This window comes from Muntiacus reevesi, chromosome 7 (genome assembly GCF_963930625.1).
Source record: "Muntiacus reevesi chromosome 7, mMunRee1.1, whole genome shotgun sequence".
Taxonomy (NCBI): domain Eukaryota; kingdom Metazoa; phylum Chordata; class Mammalia; order Artiodactyla; family Cervidae; genus Muntiacus; species Muntiacus reevesi.
Window position 1 is genome coordinate 11,762,228 of NC_089255.1, and position 17,788 is coordinate 11,780,015.

Sequence of the window (17,788 nt, forward strand, 5' to 3'; positions counted from 1 at the left end):
AGACCAAGCTCAAGTGGTAAGTTCAAAGCTCTCCATCCCTAGTCTACAGAGCCAACCCAAGAACCATAGGCCAGTGACTAACGAGAAACCAAGGACTCTGGTTTCAGGCAGCAAGATCAGCGCCGTAATCACAATCGTAAGGGTATCTAACAAGGATGTCCTTAGTAAGCTGCTCACTTCCCTCCTGCATACCCACTTTTCCTCTCTGGAAAGTAGAAAACCAGTCCTTCTTTCCTTTGTTGAAGGATATAAAGGTATGACCCAGTTGCTCACAAAGCTTTGTAATCTAGTTTGCATTAATGGAGAGATAATGTCCAGATCGAGCCAGCAACTGACGTATCAGCACTCCATGCTGGTAAGGCTGGTTTAGAATTATTTCTTGGTGTTTGGTTCTGACCCAACACATTAAGAGGGACATTGGTAACTTGGATATTAGGAGAAGGGCACCAAAATGGTGAGTTATCATGTAAGGGAGAGTCGAAGAAAGCAGGAATGTTTGGCCTAGAGAAGTCTTGGGCGCTGGTTTCAGGAACGTGAAAGGTCAGCTGTGGTCCAGGGCTGGATTTGGGGATCTTGAGAACGTGATGTGTAAGTGAAATCTGCTCAGTTTCAGTTTTGGGACTGAGTTGTGTCTCCCAGCACTCAACATACCCTGTTTGAATAATGTTTCAGGTGCTCCCTCTCGCTCCCTCTCGCTCCCTTCCTTGGCTGCACTGAGGGGACAGGGGCCATGTTTTCTGTCCGGCTGTCTTTCTGTCTCTCTTGGTCTCTTTTATGCTCACACATTCCTCTACATTGTCCAGGTGTACCAGTTGTTATTGCATTTTCTGAAATACAAACTCGTCCTGCATACATGTTATCATATTCATTCTTGACAGCAGCCCAGAATTAATAAACAGATACCATGACTGGCCAAGAATGAGCAATCTAGGTCAGATGAGTGTGAAGAGGTCAGGAGGGACATTCAACCAAGCATCTGAGAAAATGCTAATCCCTAACCTTATTGCACTGCGCTGAATGTCCTGGTTGCACTTACTCATTTAATCCTCAAAATAATTACAATAATTACAGAGATGGATATCTTAATTCGGCTTCCCCAGTGGCTCAGTGGTAAAAAGTATCCTCCTGCAATGCAGGAGATGCACAGAGAACTAGGATTTGATCCCCTGGTCGGAAAGATCCCCTGGAGAAGGAAATGACAATCCACTCCAGTATTCTTGCCAGGGAAAATCCCATGGACTGTCAGACTACAGTTCATGGGATCACAAAAGAGTCAGATATGACTTTGCAACTAAACAACAACAATAATTTTATTATCTTTATTTAATAGATGAGGAAACTGAGAATCAGAGAGGTTGAGTTACTTGTCTGAGAAAACCACCAGCAGTCTGATACATGTTTAATATGCCCCAGATAAGTCTAAAGTCTGCTGAAAGGGGAAAGTTTGAATGTGTGCATCAAAGATGACAGGACCCAGTGGAAGGGGGAAAGGGAACAGTCAGCTAGGAAAAGCAAGCTCCAGAAAGGGATGGAGGGAGGAGAGTAAAGACAGAATAAAGACAAATCCTGTGATAACAGAAAGGGCAACATGGACAGATGGCCTTGGGAGCCATGCTCCAGTTTTTTTCCATTTTGTTGAAATTTGCTTTTTTTGAAATATTTTTACCAGTATTTTAAACTATGCAGACTTGCTGAATTGTTATATATACTCTTTCTCTACAACAGCTGTGTAGACAAATCCCAGCTCACATTAGGTTTGGGGATATGGCCAACCTTCAGCACTAACTGCTGGTATTTCTCTAGATTTTTCTTACCCCCTCCACCACTGGTCTTTCTTAAGAGTAAGCTTCAGTTCCTTTCTAGACCAGTATGTGTGACTATTACCCTTTGTTCTGCTTAGGAAGAGCGGCTGTACTGCTGTGGATGGGGAAAGCAGAACAATGCTTCAGCCTGATCTCCTTTCTCTCCTCCTGCAGGGTTGGATACATGTAAACGCTGAGCCTCAGGGGAGCAGGGCCTAGGACAAGTATTTTGGTGGGGGAATCTACAGTATTTTACCCCTCTCCACACACTTGGGGCTGATGCCTCTTCCCCAAGCTTGCTGGAGGATATCTATTTGGGGTAGAAGGCAGGAAGAAAGGCAGCCCATGTTGTGGTTTCAGTTTTTGTGTTGGTGTGATTTTATTTTATTTTTTAGTAATTTTTATTGGAGTGGAGTTGCTTTACAGTCTCGTGTTGGTTTCTGCTGTAGAGCAAAGAGAATCAGCTATGCATGCGTATTTATCCTGACTTTTTTAAAAAAGACATTTATTTAGCTGGGCCAGGTCTCAGTTGCAGAACAGGCAGTCTTTTCGTTGCAGAGTGTGACCTCTTAGTTGCAGCATGTGGGATCTATTTCTCTGACCAGGGACCGAACCCGCGCCCCCTGCACTGGGAGCGCAGTCTTAGTACCCGCACCACCAGGGAAGTTCCCAAATAGTCCCTCTTTTTTGGATTTCTTTCCCATTTTGGTTACCAAAGAACTGTTGGTGTAATTTTTTGAAGAATGTATTTTTAATCTCCTTATGCTGGATATTCTCCCTCTGCCCCCGAGCCTACTCTCCACCTGCACTGTGGTCTTCACGATTTTTACTCTCTGGGTTACACTTGGGTTTGGCTAGTGGGAGGAACAGGCAGAAGAGCAGGAAGATCTTCCAGGAAGGTGGCCCCCTTGCTCCTTCGCTCCCTCCCTCCCTCCAGGTGGTTCAGCAGCAGCTGTGCTTCCCGGCTTAAGGACACCTTCTGTTGGGTGGGACGCAGTGTTCAGGACTCCTCCCTGTCCCTTCAGCCCTGGGAGTGGTAACAGCTTCCAAGGGCTTCTCCACCATCTTTGTTGATTCCTTTAACCCTGCCCTTCCCTCTGTAAATATTTCCTTCAGTCAATAGTCCTCAGTTACTCTTTTGAATGTGCCAGCTGTTTCTGCTCGAATAATCATTTGATCTGTTTGATTTGGCATATTTAAAAGAAAAATGAAACACCCGGATCACAGAGTTAAACCACCCAAATCAACTTTTAATAGTACATACATTTTAAGGAAATACAAAAATATAATTCAAGAAAATTTACTTACAAATAAAAATCACAAAAGTTACCAGAAAAAAAGTAACCTTCTGAAATAAAAATTAATGCCCAATACATGGCCTCATTCCATGTATACACTAGACTTTAGCTAGTGTGAACTGCTTCTGTGAATTGCTAAAATGACATTTATTTCCATAGTGTGTATTTCAGGTGATCAAATGCTTTGTAAATTTAAAAAGAAAGTCAATGATAATGCTGTTAGTATAATGATTATAGGTATGTTTTAAATGTGCAATCAAAGAGGAATTCCAACGGAGTCGTGTCTGCTCATGGCCATCCTAAGCAGGCATGGCAAGCCAACGCATAATAAATTTCTGCGAAGACTGTTTCTCTGTGAATGATTCAAGTAGGGGCTCTTCTCAAATTCAGAAAACCATTATTTTTGGCTTAAAATATTAGATTTGACTAAGGGAAGTAATGGAGAAGGAAATGGCAACCCACTCCAGTATTCTTGCCTGGAGAACCCCATGGACAGACGAGCCCGGCAGGCTACAGTCCATGGGGTCCCAAAGAGTCAGACACGACTTAGCAACTAAACCAAGGGAAGTAAACAAACCTCTACTTAAAAGTGAACTAATGGTCTTCCCCTGCCTTTCAAAGTCATCAAATTCTGAACTTGAAGATGTTAATTTTTTCTTGGTTCAAAGCAGAGCTAACATTACATTAACACGAGGGCGATCTGTCTCTGAAACTGCACTGCTGAGAGCCGGCCAGGGCACCAAGAGCTGAACTGAATCACACTGAGAATGTAGTGAGGAGGCTTGGATTTGCCCTCCACCTGCCCAGGACTTGTAATCTCTGCCAGTATAGCGGGTAGAGGTTGCTGCTGTTTCTGGCTCTGGGTTGTCATGGGTCCAGACCACTCTGAGAGTCAGGTCTTTCTATAGTTTCTGAGAAAACACGGACCTTATTAGGATCTTAGGAAACTAAAGGCCACAATTTAGTACCAGAATTTCCCAGTTTTCTCTTGGAAAAGATGATCCAAGGCCACAGAGAATCATGCGTGCATGCGTCCCAGGTTATTTCAGATGTGTACGACTCTTTGTGACCCTATGGACTGTAGCCCGCCAGGCTCCTCTGTCCATGAGATTCTCCAGGCAAGAATACTGGAGTGGGTTGCCATGTCCTCCTCCAGGGGATCTTCCTGATCCAGGGGATCGGATCCCCATCTCCTGCATTGGCAGGCAGGTTCTTTATCACCAGGGCCACCTGGGAAGCCCCACAGAGAGCCACCCAGTAACAATTCAGCTCAGAACAGAACTGCTTCAGCCCATCCCATTTCTGGACACCTAAAGTTAGGTAGAGTTGCTTTCCAGTATCGTGTTAGTTTCTGCCGTACAGCAAAGGGAATCAGCTATGCATGAACATTTATCCTGTTTTTTTTTAAAGACAGTTATTTATTTATTTATTTAGCTGGGCCAGGTCTCAGTTGCAGTATACTGCGTTGAATATCCACTACAGTTTTTCTCTCTTTTCATTCCACTGACTGTCGGGGACAAAGAATAAAATCTAGGTCTTCCTTTATTATAATTCAGTTTTCTGATATACCAGACTAACTTCTGTGTTTTTTATTTAACTTGAAAATGAGTCAGCGAACTTAAACAGGTACATCTGATGTGATGTGATTTTTAAAAAGGAAATATTTACATGCCCAATATAAATAATTTTTCTATTACCTTGAAATTTCCAATAATAGTAAGTAATTTACTATTACATAGGATTTTAACTTTCAATTCCTTCTATGTAAATATCAGTGCAAATAAAATTTCAGTATTTAGTCATTTAACACAGTGCAAGGAACAGGAATATACTAGGAAACAAAGCTCTGGAAATCTATTAGTTCTTAAAGGCTTAAACTCATATTTTGGGACCACGGAGTGAATAATGTTGTTTCCACTAGTGATATTATGTCCAAGTTTATGCTTTTTTTGTCTTTTTAAATTTCTCAGGCATTATTCGAAAATTTGGGAGGATGATGAGGTATGGTGAATGATTTAGGTAACATTTTCATTTGGAGGAAGAAAAGTCATCTGATAAAAGAAATTAATCTTCCAGATCCAGAGTAACTTTAGCATTTTATGTTCAGGAATTACCCATGAGCCTAATTAGTCTTATTTAGAATAATTTCTTATCTTGGTGGACAGGGAAGCTTTATTTACATGTCCAGATTTTAACTAAGTTAAACTTAGCCTGGTTTGTTTAAATTAGTACAAAAGCAAACCATTCATTTATTCTTTTTAAAATAAGGGATAATTTGATATAGATTCTGTCCTAATACACTGATTTCTAAATTGGTTTGGAATCACTCTTAAGTGATCATCTAGTCTGATAACTACTTATAGGAAATAGTTTTGTGTAAGCAATTCAATGAGATTTTGAAAAAACTAATATTCTTTTTTTGTTTTTATTACAGCTATGTTGTAATAACACTCACTGCAAAAAATAAAATAAAATAAATAAAGTGTCCACTATATTGAAGATCATGCTATAAGGGGGAAATTTTCCCTCTAATATCAAGTACTGTATTGAATATTTCAAACTCTAATTTGCAATGCAACCACACTTTAAAAATCTGCTAAATTAAATTAAAAACTCCACTTTTATCTAATTTTTAAAATTAGTATACCCACACAAACTATAAATTGCTATTTGGGGGGAATTCATCACATACTACTCCATTTTCAAATTTTTTGTTTTATAGCTTATTTTTGTAACATTTCAGATGAGTTTATACTATAACTAAGATATGATTAAGCAGTGCAAATTCACTGAAATGAAATATTTTGGTGCTGAGTTTACACAATGCCAAACATTTAGATTTAGAAATATATTAAGATATGACTCACTGTATGATTTCCTATACAGCATGAGTCAAGCCATGTTTCCCAGATAAACATACAGACAGATGAATTTTGCTACAACACAATCATCCTATAAAGTATGTTAATCACAGCCTCAACATCGGCATTAAAAGAGTTCAGTGTAACTGAAGAACTGACCAGATTTTTCAGTTTTTAATTCTAATATTTGCCTAAGACATAGCCGCATACACCCTTCCCTGGAAATAAAAAGTAGAATATTCATGAGAATTACTTCTCTTAATAGTCTACTATTTATTGCTGAGAGAAAAATTCCTAAAGTCCTTTTAGTTACCATTAGCTCGACAGATGTTATAAAATAAATAACCTGACACTCTTCTCATGGATAACACACATCTTCTCATGGATGGTGAAAAAGCTGACATTAACCAACTGAGCCTACTCTTCTATGAGTAATACTATCGTGACAAGAGCATGCTCCCACATATACAAACATACAGTACAAAGTACTTGTGATTTTCAAACTCATTGTCCAAAGAAAGGGTTTGATAAGCAATCACAAGACACCAGGCTTGGTTGCTTGCCCATATCCACTTCCTAGAGAATACATAAGTTTTATCTGGCTAGACTGTACATTGTTATGTTTACAATGGTACTAGCCTAGAAGATTAAAATAGGAAAAAAACAGTAACTATTTAGGGTTTTAAACAAATTACAAAACTACATGCTTTCTCATTCAACAAGAAAGCTTAAATCAAAAGGCACGGGATCATAAATACAGTTGGTTGTTCCTCCAAAGACCATAAACATGCTTCTTGAGGGCAGGTTTTATAGATCCTTCTGACACCTTCCAGGAAGTGCCTGGTCAGTACATCTATAGCCCAAACCACTCCTGAAATATTTGTTTACTCTGTTTCATTAGGGTAACGTCATTGTGTTTATAAACTAACTTTTTTCCATTTCTCTAAGGAACCATTTCAAAATGATCTTCCAGATGGTGGCTAACTAGCACTTCTTAACTACCATCCTCAAAGGTCAATCTGTTTACTGGCATTTGACTGTGTAGAACAGGAAGTTTGTGTTGCTTCTTGTGTTCTTAATGAATCCCGACAGCATAGGACTGAACGCATTAGTCTCAGAACAGGAGGTCTCAGGATGGCAAAGACCCAAGGGTCAATTATTGAGTTAATTGATAAAAATCTAAGAGCTTGGAGGTCCCACTTTTCTTTCCGGGAAGAGTTTTCATTCATATATGCAAAAATCTGTAAGAAGCAAAAGGGAGGAAAGATGTCAGTTTTACATTGTAGCAGTAGACAAGCTTCGACCATGTACAATTTCTTAAAGCTGAAAAGCAAAATGTGTTTTGTGTGTGGTTGTGGTGCTGAGAGGGAAGTTGCAAAATCTCACCCCTCTCACACAAGTTTATGCCTTAGGGACACTCTGAAATAGAAGTATTGTCTCCTTTTGATAGATGGGGAAGTGAGGGAATAACAATGTGTGGCACTTACTTTCAAATGCTGAATGATGACAATTCAGTGAGAGACGGCACACAACAGAGCTTATGTTCTGGCCACTGGGCTGCCTGGGTTTGAATTCTGGCTCCAAAGATAGCTCTGGGACCACAGGTAAGAAAACTAACCTCTTCGTGTCTCCCTTTCTACATCTTTAAAATGAATGACGATGATAACAATACCTATTCTTGGGATTGTTGGGAAGATGACAGGAAGTCATCCGTGTCAGCTCTGCAAATGGTGCCCCCTTAAAACACGCCCCACAATGACAGTCCTTATTATCTTCATTTTACCAGCGAGGACACCATAGGGCAGACAGTAAGGGATTTGCCCAAGTTCCCAGGGCTGGTTAGTGGACAACTCAGGACACAAAGGTTGACAAAGGTCTGTAGAGTCAAAGCTATGGTTTTTCCAGTAGTTATGTATAGATGTGAGAGTTGGACCATAAAGAAGGCTGAGTGCTGAAGAATTGATGCTTTTGAACTGTGGTGTTGAAGAAGACAAGAGTCCCTTGGACTGCAAACCAGCCAATCCTAAAGGGAATCAACCCTGAATATCCATTGAAAGGACTGATGCTGAAGCTCCAATAATTTGGCCATCTGATGTGAAGAGCCGACTCATTAGAGAAGACCCCGACGCTGGGAAAGATTAAGGGCAGGAGGAGAAGGGGGTGACAGAGGATGAGATGATTGGATGGCATCATCGACTCGATGGACATGAGTTTGAGCAAACACAGGGAGATGGTGAAGGACAGGGGAGCCTGGCGTGCTGCAGTCCATGGGGTCACAGAGTCGGACACGGCTGAGGGACTGTATGGCAACAAGACACGAATCCCAAGTCCCTTGACACCTGAGCAGTGCTCACAGTTTGCTACATCCAGGTCGCCTATGGAGGCCGAAGGTCTTCAGAAGAGTCTTAAACACTGGACAGCTGACACATCATTACACGTTGGCCAATGTTCTCAAAGTGGTATACCAGCTCCCATCTGATTCCTTAGGTATTTAGGGAACAAACAACTTTCTGATCCGACTGCAGAGAATGGAACAGCACATACCTGATAAAGATCAAACACTTCCACATAGCTTACAGAAAAGAGTGAAACATGTAAATCACACCCAGTCGTTTGAAGCCAGTTCTTTATAGAGCTCCAGGGCCTCTCCTACCAACTGCAGCAGGTGAATTAGAGAGCTATTCCTTCTTTCCTCCACTCTCCCTCACCAAAAGAAGGAATAGTTTCTTTCCTATTCCCCTAGTACTTAACTCTGCAGGCATCTGGCAACTGCGTATACAAAGCAAATTGCAGGGAGGGAAAGAGTAGTCATCTTCGGTTTGCTTATGTTAGGACAATATCGGGAAGATTTGGCAGCCATAGGTGTTTATGCCAGAGAATCTTGGCTTAAGAGAATGGAGAAAAGAGTTGGCAGATGAGCAAAGGAAAAAAAAAAAAAAAACTGAAGGTAGATGTCCCTGAATATAGAGAGAAGAAAAAAGTTAGGTGGAGATATGCAAGGGAGCAATACTTCTCTTGTCAGCTAAATTATTTTAGATGAGAAATTTACAGTACTTATATGGTATACTTAAAGAGCAATTTAAATATTGCTCTTTAAAGTGTGACTCTTAAAATTGTGAATCTAATTATGGCACAGAATTGTCTATAAGTTCTTGAATCCAATTACAATTCAGTATATATATAGAGAGAGAGAGAGGAGGGGAGGGGGGGCTTCCCTGGTGGCTCAGATGTAAAGAATCTGCCTACAATGCAGGAGACCTGGGTTTGATGCCTGAGTCTGGGAGATCCCCTGGAGAAGGAAATGGCAACCTATTCCCGTATCCTTGCCTGAAGAATTCCATGGACAGAGAAGCCTGGTGGGCTACAGTCTATGGGGTCGCAAAGAGTAGGATACAACTGAACAACTTTCACTCACTCAAAGAGCTGTTTTGGAGTTTTGGAATTCAGGATGATATTGTACGTAAACCTGATAGATTAAAATATACTAGTCACTACACACACATACAACTGAGTGTTCTGTCATAGAAAAAGCTTGTAGCTGGGTTTATGACCTAATCTCACCCAAAAACTATAACACTGGATTGTGTAGCGGGCCACGTAGAGCAGGCTCAGCATTCCAGTGTCAAAGGTCACATGTGAAGATGAGTCAGGTTTTCAGCGGCAAGATCTGACCATAGTTCCTGGTCTCTTTAGAGTGTGACTGACCAATGAGAAGTAAAAAATGGTTTCAGAGGGTGAAGCAATTCTGTACTTTGTTTCCTTTTCATCCACTATACTGAGTAATTTTTAGAAATGCTTAAAATTTGCATTTTAGGAGGTGGCCAATATGTGCATGCTTAGTTGTTTCAGTCGTGTCTGACTCTTTTCAACCCCATGGACTGTAGCCCGCCAGGCTCCTCTGTCCATGGAATTTTCCAGGCAAGAATACTGGAGCAGGCTGCTATTTCCTCCTCCAGGGGATCTTCCAAGCCCAGAGATCAAACCTGCATCTCCCACATTGCAGGTAGATTCTTTTACCCACTGAGCCACCTCTATACCCATTAAACACTAACTCCTCATTCCCCTCTCCCTTCAGCCAATCCTGGAATTTAATTAAAGGCTGACACAATGGATATAGGTCAATTAATTAATAATGTTTCAGTTATATTCTGGAATTCAGTTTCAGAGGCTGGTAGACTGTATACATGTTTTTGCACATGCTACTAATAAATTTGCTATGAGAAAAATATCAAGGACAAATGTACGCCAGTCAAATGAGTTTTAATTCCTTAGGACAGACTCTCTACAGGGCTTTGCTAAGAATAGAGAGCTTGTTGTGATACCCACAAAGCAGCACCAGTGAAAGCTAGTGTCCTTTAGATTTGTCTTCCATTGAATCCCCGCAGCCTCCATGTAAAACTTCGTCTTGGCACTGACCTGGCACTGTTTGTTTCAGCTACTTTCCTACCTTTAATGCAACTACATAATACATTCAGAATTTTAGAGCAAATGAGAACCTTATTTGGCTGCTCATTGAAATCACCTGAGGATCATTAAAAATACTCTGATGGAAAAAAATAATAAAGAAATAAAAATACTCTGATGGCTTGCTCCCTCCCTCAGAGACTCTGATTTTATTAGTCTGGGCTATAACCTGGGTGTCAGGGCTTTTAACGTCCCCCAGGAGGCACTAGGGCTTCCCCGGTTGCTCAGTGGTAAAGAATTTGCCTCTCAGTGCAGGAGACATAAGAGATACGGGATCAATCCCTGGGTCAGGAAGATCCCCTGGAGTAGGAAATGGCTACCCACTCCAGTATTCTTGCCTGGAAAACCCCATGGACAGATGAACCTGAAGAGCTACAGTCCACAGGATGGCAAAGAATCAAACACAACTGAGCATGAACACATACACAGGTGATACTAATGTGCAAAGTTGAGACCCACTGCTTTAGACCCTTACCCAATACCTGAAATAGTTTGAAATTATTCATTTATCACACTTAACAACAAAAGACCTACTGAGGCCTGGCCAATTAAACATGACTTGGAGCTTCCAGAGTTAAGTTCCTGATTATTAACATACAATGATTTCTTTTGAAAACTGAATCTTATGGGGAAAGTAGCTAATATTTACTGAATACTTTTGTGTCAGGTCTGGTGCTAAACAATTTGTGTCTTCTTATATTTAATCCTTCTACAAATCTGTAAAAGTGTTACTAGTCCCATTTTTGCAAGGAGGAGATCAAGGCTTAGAAGATTAGTTACATTGATCCAAATCACACCATGGGTAAGCAGGGAAGCCTTGCAGCCACAGAAGCAGGGCCAGACTTTCTTCTTAGCCACTACACACTCTAGCACCATCTTCATAAATACCCTCTGATGTGAAGTGTCACATGAAATTCACCACTGACTGATTATGGGTTTGTAGGAGATTTCTTTCCAAATGTGTCACAAAGATTTATGGGTATTACTGCTCCTGTTTATAGATTTAAAAACCATGGCTATCTAAGAAGCTCTTGGCTTTCTTTGGGGCTTTTCTTTCCTCCACGCTTTCCACAGCCAAATGGAAGGCAGTGACAATCACCTTGACCAAGAGTGTAGACATAACACATCACTTCTCTTTAGGGAAATGGCCTCTAGTTCTTGCTGTCTACATTTTTAAAACTCAGTGTAATCCTATCAGTATTCATAACCACCATTTCATATCATATGGAGAAGGAAAAGGTGTCAAGTGAAAATACTCATGTAGAATAACTTTCTCTTAAAAGGTAAGGTGTGTTAAAATTCTTTAACAATCCCCAAATAGGAGAATGGATCCATGTATATGTATGGCTGCATCATTTCACTATACACATGAAACTATCACAAGATTTTAATCATCTCCAGTATAAAGTAAAAAGTTTTTTAAAAATCCCCAGATACATCACTGATGATGTTTGAATGATAAAGGGCCTTCTAGTATTGCATGTATATTAACTCAAAATATCACCAGGCAAAGTTCATCTATGGTTATGCATAGAGATTTCTGAATTTCTCTTTCATTACTACTAGAATTGTGATATTGTGCAAGTATGTAATCAACAAATTTCAAATCAGCTTTACAACCCCCTTCATGTTAAATTTTACATAAAGAGTACCAGGAATGAATGAGGGAAATTCCAGTACTGTTTACTTGCGTTTGTTCTGTATGTGAAAGATCAGATTTCCACTAATCAGATTTATCTAAAACTTATAGCGCTAAAGAATTCTAAAGATGAAGAAATTTTTAGAATGAGTCAATGGTTCACTCTTGAAATTTTAGAACCGAATAAAATGCATAAGCATTAGCATTTTATTCCTAATGGCATGAGGAAAATAGTTTAAAATGACCAGAGGCTATTAACAGTTATTAGTAAAGTAGTGAGAAAGTGGCTAAATATGGGTTGGAAATTAAGAGACAAACAGTATCTGAGTCAAGAATGGATGTCTGATGTGTTTCCTGTGTCCTGTCTCATTTAAGCAAGAAAGAAAGTTTCTAGCTATCTCTGTGAAATGATAACAACATCTGGTTAATATGAGGAATTTATTAATTTATATAATATTCCTTTAATGCAAAAACGGTATGGAATATGTTATTGGTCCTATGCATGATTTTATATTGGATAGCCAAAACAATGCTTTTTTAAAAGATCAATTAAGAAATGTTTAACAACAAAACTTTATGTGAGGAGTAATCAGATTATTTCTTAATTTAGACCAGTATTTACACTAGCGAATCTTCTAAAATCTCAGACTCAGCCTTTTAATGCACAGCTCTGTGCAGAAGCAAAAAGAAACTGCACCCTCAGTCCCAACTCAGCCCCCTTGATCTGCTACAGAGAAAAAAGTCTTTGCCACTGTATTTTTACAGCTAAAAGTTGAAATTAAGAGACAAAGTGGTGCAGATATTTATAACATCTCACAACTCTCTTATAAATCTCATGCGCTTCCCTGAGGGCTTAGTGGGCAAAAAATCCATCTGCAACCCAGAAGACACAGGAGATGCAGGTTCGATCCCAGGGTTGGGAAGATCCCCTGGAGGAGGAAATGGCAACCCATTCCTGTATTCTTGCCTGAAAAATCTCATGGACAGAGTAGCCTGGCAGGCTGTAATCCAAAAGGTTGCAGAATAAGACACGAGTGATTAACTAATCACAAGCACACGATCTTCTCATATGTTACCCCTGAATAAGTATTTTCTCTCTGATGATATTGTGGTTAAAAGCATAGGCTATGTGTTTAAACTGCCAGCTTTTGAATCCTGGCTCCAGTATTCACTAGCTTGGGACCCAGGGTAAGTTATTTGCCTCATTTGTAGAATGGGAATAAAAATGTTACCTATATGACAGATTGTTGTGAAGATAATGCGTTAATATATGTAAAAATTAGCATTCAAAAATGTTAGCAATTTTGATGGTGGTAATAATGACCTGAACTTCATTACAGTGTACTGAGCATTTTACATACTGAATTTCACTTCCCAAGCTTCGGAAGTCCTAGGCTGGCATTCTTAAAGGAAGCAGTAATTGTAACTTGCCCATACTTTGGGACAATGGTTGACATTAGCAGTTGGGGTTTCCTCAATTTCCTACCCCTCTTTCCTCATTCCTGGGGTGCTGAGCAAGCTGGAGTCCCACTGGGTACACAGCTGTGAGGTCTCCTTGTTGGGCCAATGGTGTGGCCCACTTTTTGTGTGTTGTGTTAGTCACCTAGTCATGTCCGACTCTTTGTGTCCCCATGGATTGTAGCCACCAGGGAAGACCTGTGGCCCACTTTGAGGGCCACAGAAGGAAGTTCTATTAGCCCAAGGGAGAAAGAGGCAGAGAGAGGGTAGATGGCTCTCATTTTCTGGAACACAGGAAATTAGTTAGAATAGTTCATTAATAATTATTTTACATTGATTATATTTTTCATTGATGCTATTTGGATATGTTGGGTTAAATAAAATATTTTAGTTAATAATTAATTTCGTCTTTTTTTTTTTAACTTTTTGTTGTGTGGTTACTAGAAAATTGGAGAAACGCTAGACTGGATGAAGCATAAGCTGGAATCAAGATTGCCGGGAGAAATATCAATAACCTCAGATATGCAGATGACACCACCCTTATGGCAGAAAGTGAAGAAGAACTAAAGAGCCACTTGATGAAAGTGAAAGAGGAGAGTGAAACAGTTGGTTTAAAACTCAACAGTCATAAAAATAAAATCATGACATCTGGTCCCATCATTTCATGGCAAATAGATGGGGAAACAATGGAAACTGTGACAGACTATTTTTGGGGGCTCCAAAATCACTGCAGATGGTGACTGCAGTCATGAACTTAAAAGACATTTGCTCCTTGGAAGAAAACCTATGACCAACCCAGACAGCATATTAAAAAGCAGAGACATTACTTTGCCAACAAAGGTCTGTCTAGTCAAAGCTATGGTTTTTCCAGTAGTCATGTATGGATGTGAGAGTTAGACTATAAAGAAAGCTGAGCACTGAAGAATTGATGCTTTTGAACTGTGGAGTTGGAGAAGACTCTTGAAAGTCCCTTGGACTGCAAGGAGATCCAACCAGTCCATCCTAAAAGAGATCAGTTCTGAATATTCACTGGAAGGACTGATGTTGAAGCCAAAACCCCAATACTTTGGCCACATGATGCAAAGAACTGACTCATTGGAAAAGACCCTGATGCTGGGAAAGATCGAAGGTGGGAGGAGAAGGGGACAACAGAGGATGAGACGGTCAAATGGCATCACCGACTCGATGGACATGAGATTGAGTAAACTCTAGGAGTTGCTGATGGACAAGGAGGCCTGCTGTGCTACAGTCCATGGGGTCGCAAAGAGTCAGACACGACTGAGCGGCTGAACTGAACTGAACTGAACTGAGAAAATTGGAAATTCTTTCTGTGGCTGGCATTTGTGGTTCACAGGGTATTTCTATTGGGCTGTGCATGCTCTCTTAGAAGAACAGGAGAATTTCTGGAGGCAACCAGAGACCTTTGCCTTGTCCACCAGAGCCCTGGTTAGGATGTGTGGAAATGATTCCTGCCTTGGGTAGGAGATTGGTGTAGGCCATTTCTTTTCCCTTTTTTTTTTTTTAACTTTATTTTTTTCCATTTATTTTTATTAGTTGGAGGCTAATTACTTCTTTTCCTATTATTAATTAATAAATTTTTTATTGTGGCAAAAAAGCATATAACATAAAATTCACTCTCAACAGTTTCTAAGTGTATAATAAGATATTGCCACCCACATGCACATTGTTGTGCAAAAGATTCCCCAGACCTCTCATCCCAATCCTACATGACTGAAACTCTACATCCACCAAAAAACTCCTCCTACCCCTCCCCCAGCCCCTGGCGTGCACTGTTCCATTTTCTGTTTCTATGAGTTTGACTACTTCAGGTACCTTCTATCAGTGGCTTCACACGGTATTTGTCCTTCTGTGACTGGGTGTGGGCCGTTTCTGAGCACAGTTTTCATGTGTATCCAGGAGAATAAAAGGACATGGGGAAAGCACCCCCCAGAGACCCATGCCAAGCATTCTGAAATAGCAGAATGTAAAGCATCTTGACATAGCCTTGACTTTAGAATTGTCAGATAAGCCTTCCAAGAAATAAATTCTGGACAGTGTAGCATTTCATAACATTTAAAGTGCTATATAGATGAAAGTTACAAGTACCAATAATCTATGGATAAAATAAAATTAGTTAATGGTCTATGTAAATGTCCTTATTAAGAGATTACTTGCTACTTCCCATTTAAGGTACAGGTCAAATATCTGTTTTGTGACAGGCATCATCTCTTTCTTTTAACCAAGACTGTCAACTGTTTATTCCCTGTAGGAGCAATCATGTGCTTCTGAAGATTAGGAAGTGGAGATGCTAAAACTCAGAGTTCTCCTTTCTCTTTAAAGAGGTCAGCACTTGCTCAGATACATCCCAGGCTCTGCTACCCATGTTACATTTTAGGAGGTTCAAACTTACAGCATCATGGAACTAACTGCTGGTATTGCCTCCAACCAGGACAGCACCCAGCCCAGAACCTAGGCAAGGGGTTCCTCCAAGCAACCAGTCTTTCCTCTACTTATCATCAGAAACATATTATGAATTTTAATGGCAACCAAGAGTTATACTTCCAATATACCAGTAACTTGGAAAGCCTGTGAAGTAGGTTTTGTTGAACAAGACAATGAACGCTCTGGATTTCTGCAATGTGGACCCTTCTCACCTGGGACCATTCTTAATGGCCACTGGAATGCTACTGGTTGGGCATCACATTTTGCATTGAGAGAAACAGAAGGCAGAGCCTGGAGAACTGGCACCAGCTGATTGGGGTGGGGTGGAGGACAGGACTCCAGGCAAACTACAGCTCAGGGAAGTCAGATTGTAACTGACAACTATCCAAAGGTGGAAGGGACTGCTGCTTCCTCAGACAGGAAGCCATTCTAGCCTTGTAGATCGGAACTGGCTCTAGGATGGGGTCTGGGTTGGCTTAGTGGGGGGCCAAGACTCCGTTTCAGGGGTGCTGCTTCACTGTATGAGAAACACTAGCATAGAGATGCCCATTTGCTGGGATTAGGGAAGCAGGAAGTGGAGTAAAGGTGAGACTTGAGAGGGGAAGGCGATAGACTTTTACAAATTAGGTCCTATTTTTACAAGTTGTGGGAATCTGTGTGGTGGTGAAAAGGGTGGGAGTAGGAGGAGAGAGTGCAAGAAGGCTGCACGGAGCTCGGCTGTAGAAACCAAGAGAGTGACTTACTGTGAAAGGCAAGGAGCAGACGGCGAAGGTGATGGTCATGATAGCCAGGAGAATAAGATGGTCCGTCTCCTCCGCCATGGATACCCTTTCTGCCCTCCTGTGGCTGCTGCCCAAGGAGGGTCCGCAGCGACTTCTCCTGCCCCGGCGGTGCATGTGGATGAGGTTGACGATGACACTAAAGTTGCAGGCGAGCACGGCGATGATGAGCAACAGCAGCAGAGTAGCGTAAAGCCGCAGGTACGTGGTCTGCTTGTGTCCGATGAAGCACCACGTCCCTGGGCTGTACTGGGCATACTTCCAATGTTCCAGCAGCGGCATGGAGCAAAACAGCAGGGAGACTATGTAGATGGTGGGCAGCACAGCCAGGCCACTGCGGCGGGTGACCCGGCGCTGGTAGAAGTAGGGGTGTCCGATGGCTAGGTAGCGCTCCAGGGCCATGGCGAAGAGCATGAGCATCGTGGCCAGGCTGAAGAAGGTCATGGAGAAGGCAAAGTAGGTGCACACGCGCCTGTCTGGCCCCAGGGCCACCAGCGTCCGGTTCTGCGCATACGAAGCCAGCACCACGGGGCTGATGAGGCAGGTCCCAAGCAGGTCGGTGAGCACCAGCTCTGTCACCAGCACGTGGAAGAGCGAGATGGAGTTCCCGCGGCCCGCGCTGCGCCCCGAGTCCCCCCGCCAGCGGCGCACCAGGAGCGCCAGCGCAATGAGGTTCCCCAGCACCCCGGCCGTGAACATCACGGAGCTGATGGCCGGGCTTTCGCCCGGGGGGAGCCACCGTGGCTCTTCGCGGTTCTCGGACTGGGAGACGTTGGAAGTATTGCCCATGGTGGGGTGCCGGGAGGAGAGAGGCGTCCTCCTCTCCCGCCGGCGCGCACCTGGCAGGAGGTGGGGTCTGAGAGCCCGAGTGCTACGAGACTCTGAGCGAAGGGGAGGGACCCAAATCCAGAGGCCCCTGCCGGTCCCCGGCGCTCACCGAGGGCGGGCTCGGCCCGGGGCTCCTGCGGCTCCGGGAGAGGCCGCGCGGCTGCCGCATCCTACGGTGCTCCAAGCTCCTCCGGGGACCCGCCTCCGCGTCTCCCGG

At 42.1% G+C, this 17,788-nt stretch overlaps 1 protein-coding gene across 1 annotated transcript; it reads right to left on the minus strand.

The window, feature by feature from the left end:
- Positions 1-3,060: 3,060 nt before the first annotated feature.
- PTGER2 (prostaglandin E receptor 2) lies at positions 3,061-17,563 on the minus strand. Its single transcript, XM_065940701.1, has 2 exons — positions 16,708-17,563; positions 3,061-7,202 (listed from the first exon to the last, which is right to left on the minus strand). Exons 1-2 carry the CDS (start codon positions 17,530-17,532, stop codon positions 6,969-6,971), a joined length of 1,059 nt encoding a protein of 352 aa, XP_065796773.1. The 5' UTR covers positions 17,533-17,563; the 3' UTR covers positions 3,061-6,968.
- Between the last annotated feature and the right edge of the window lie 225 nt (positions 17,564-17,788).

What these genes read in the sequence shown, in the direction of transcription:
- PTGER2 (XM_065940701.1), bottom strand. Translation starts at nt 17,532, where the DNA reads ATGGGCAATACTTCCAACGTCTCCCAGTCCGAGAACCGCGAAGAGCCA. An exon ending in TCTGCTCCTTGCCTTTCACA is followed by an intron (nt 7,203 to 16,707) that starts GTAAGTCACTCT and finishes TGCTTCTTACAG; the next exon opens with ATTTTTGCATATATGAATGA.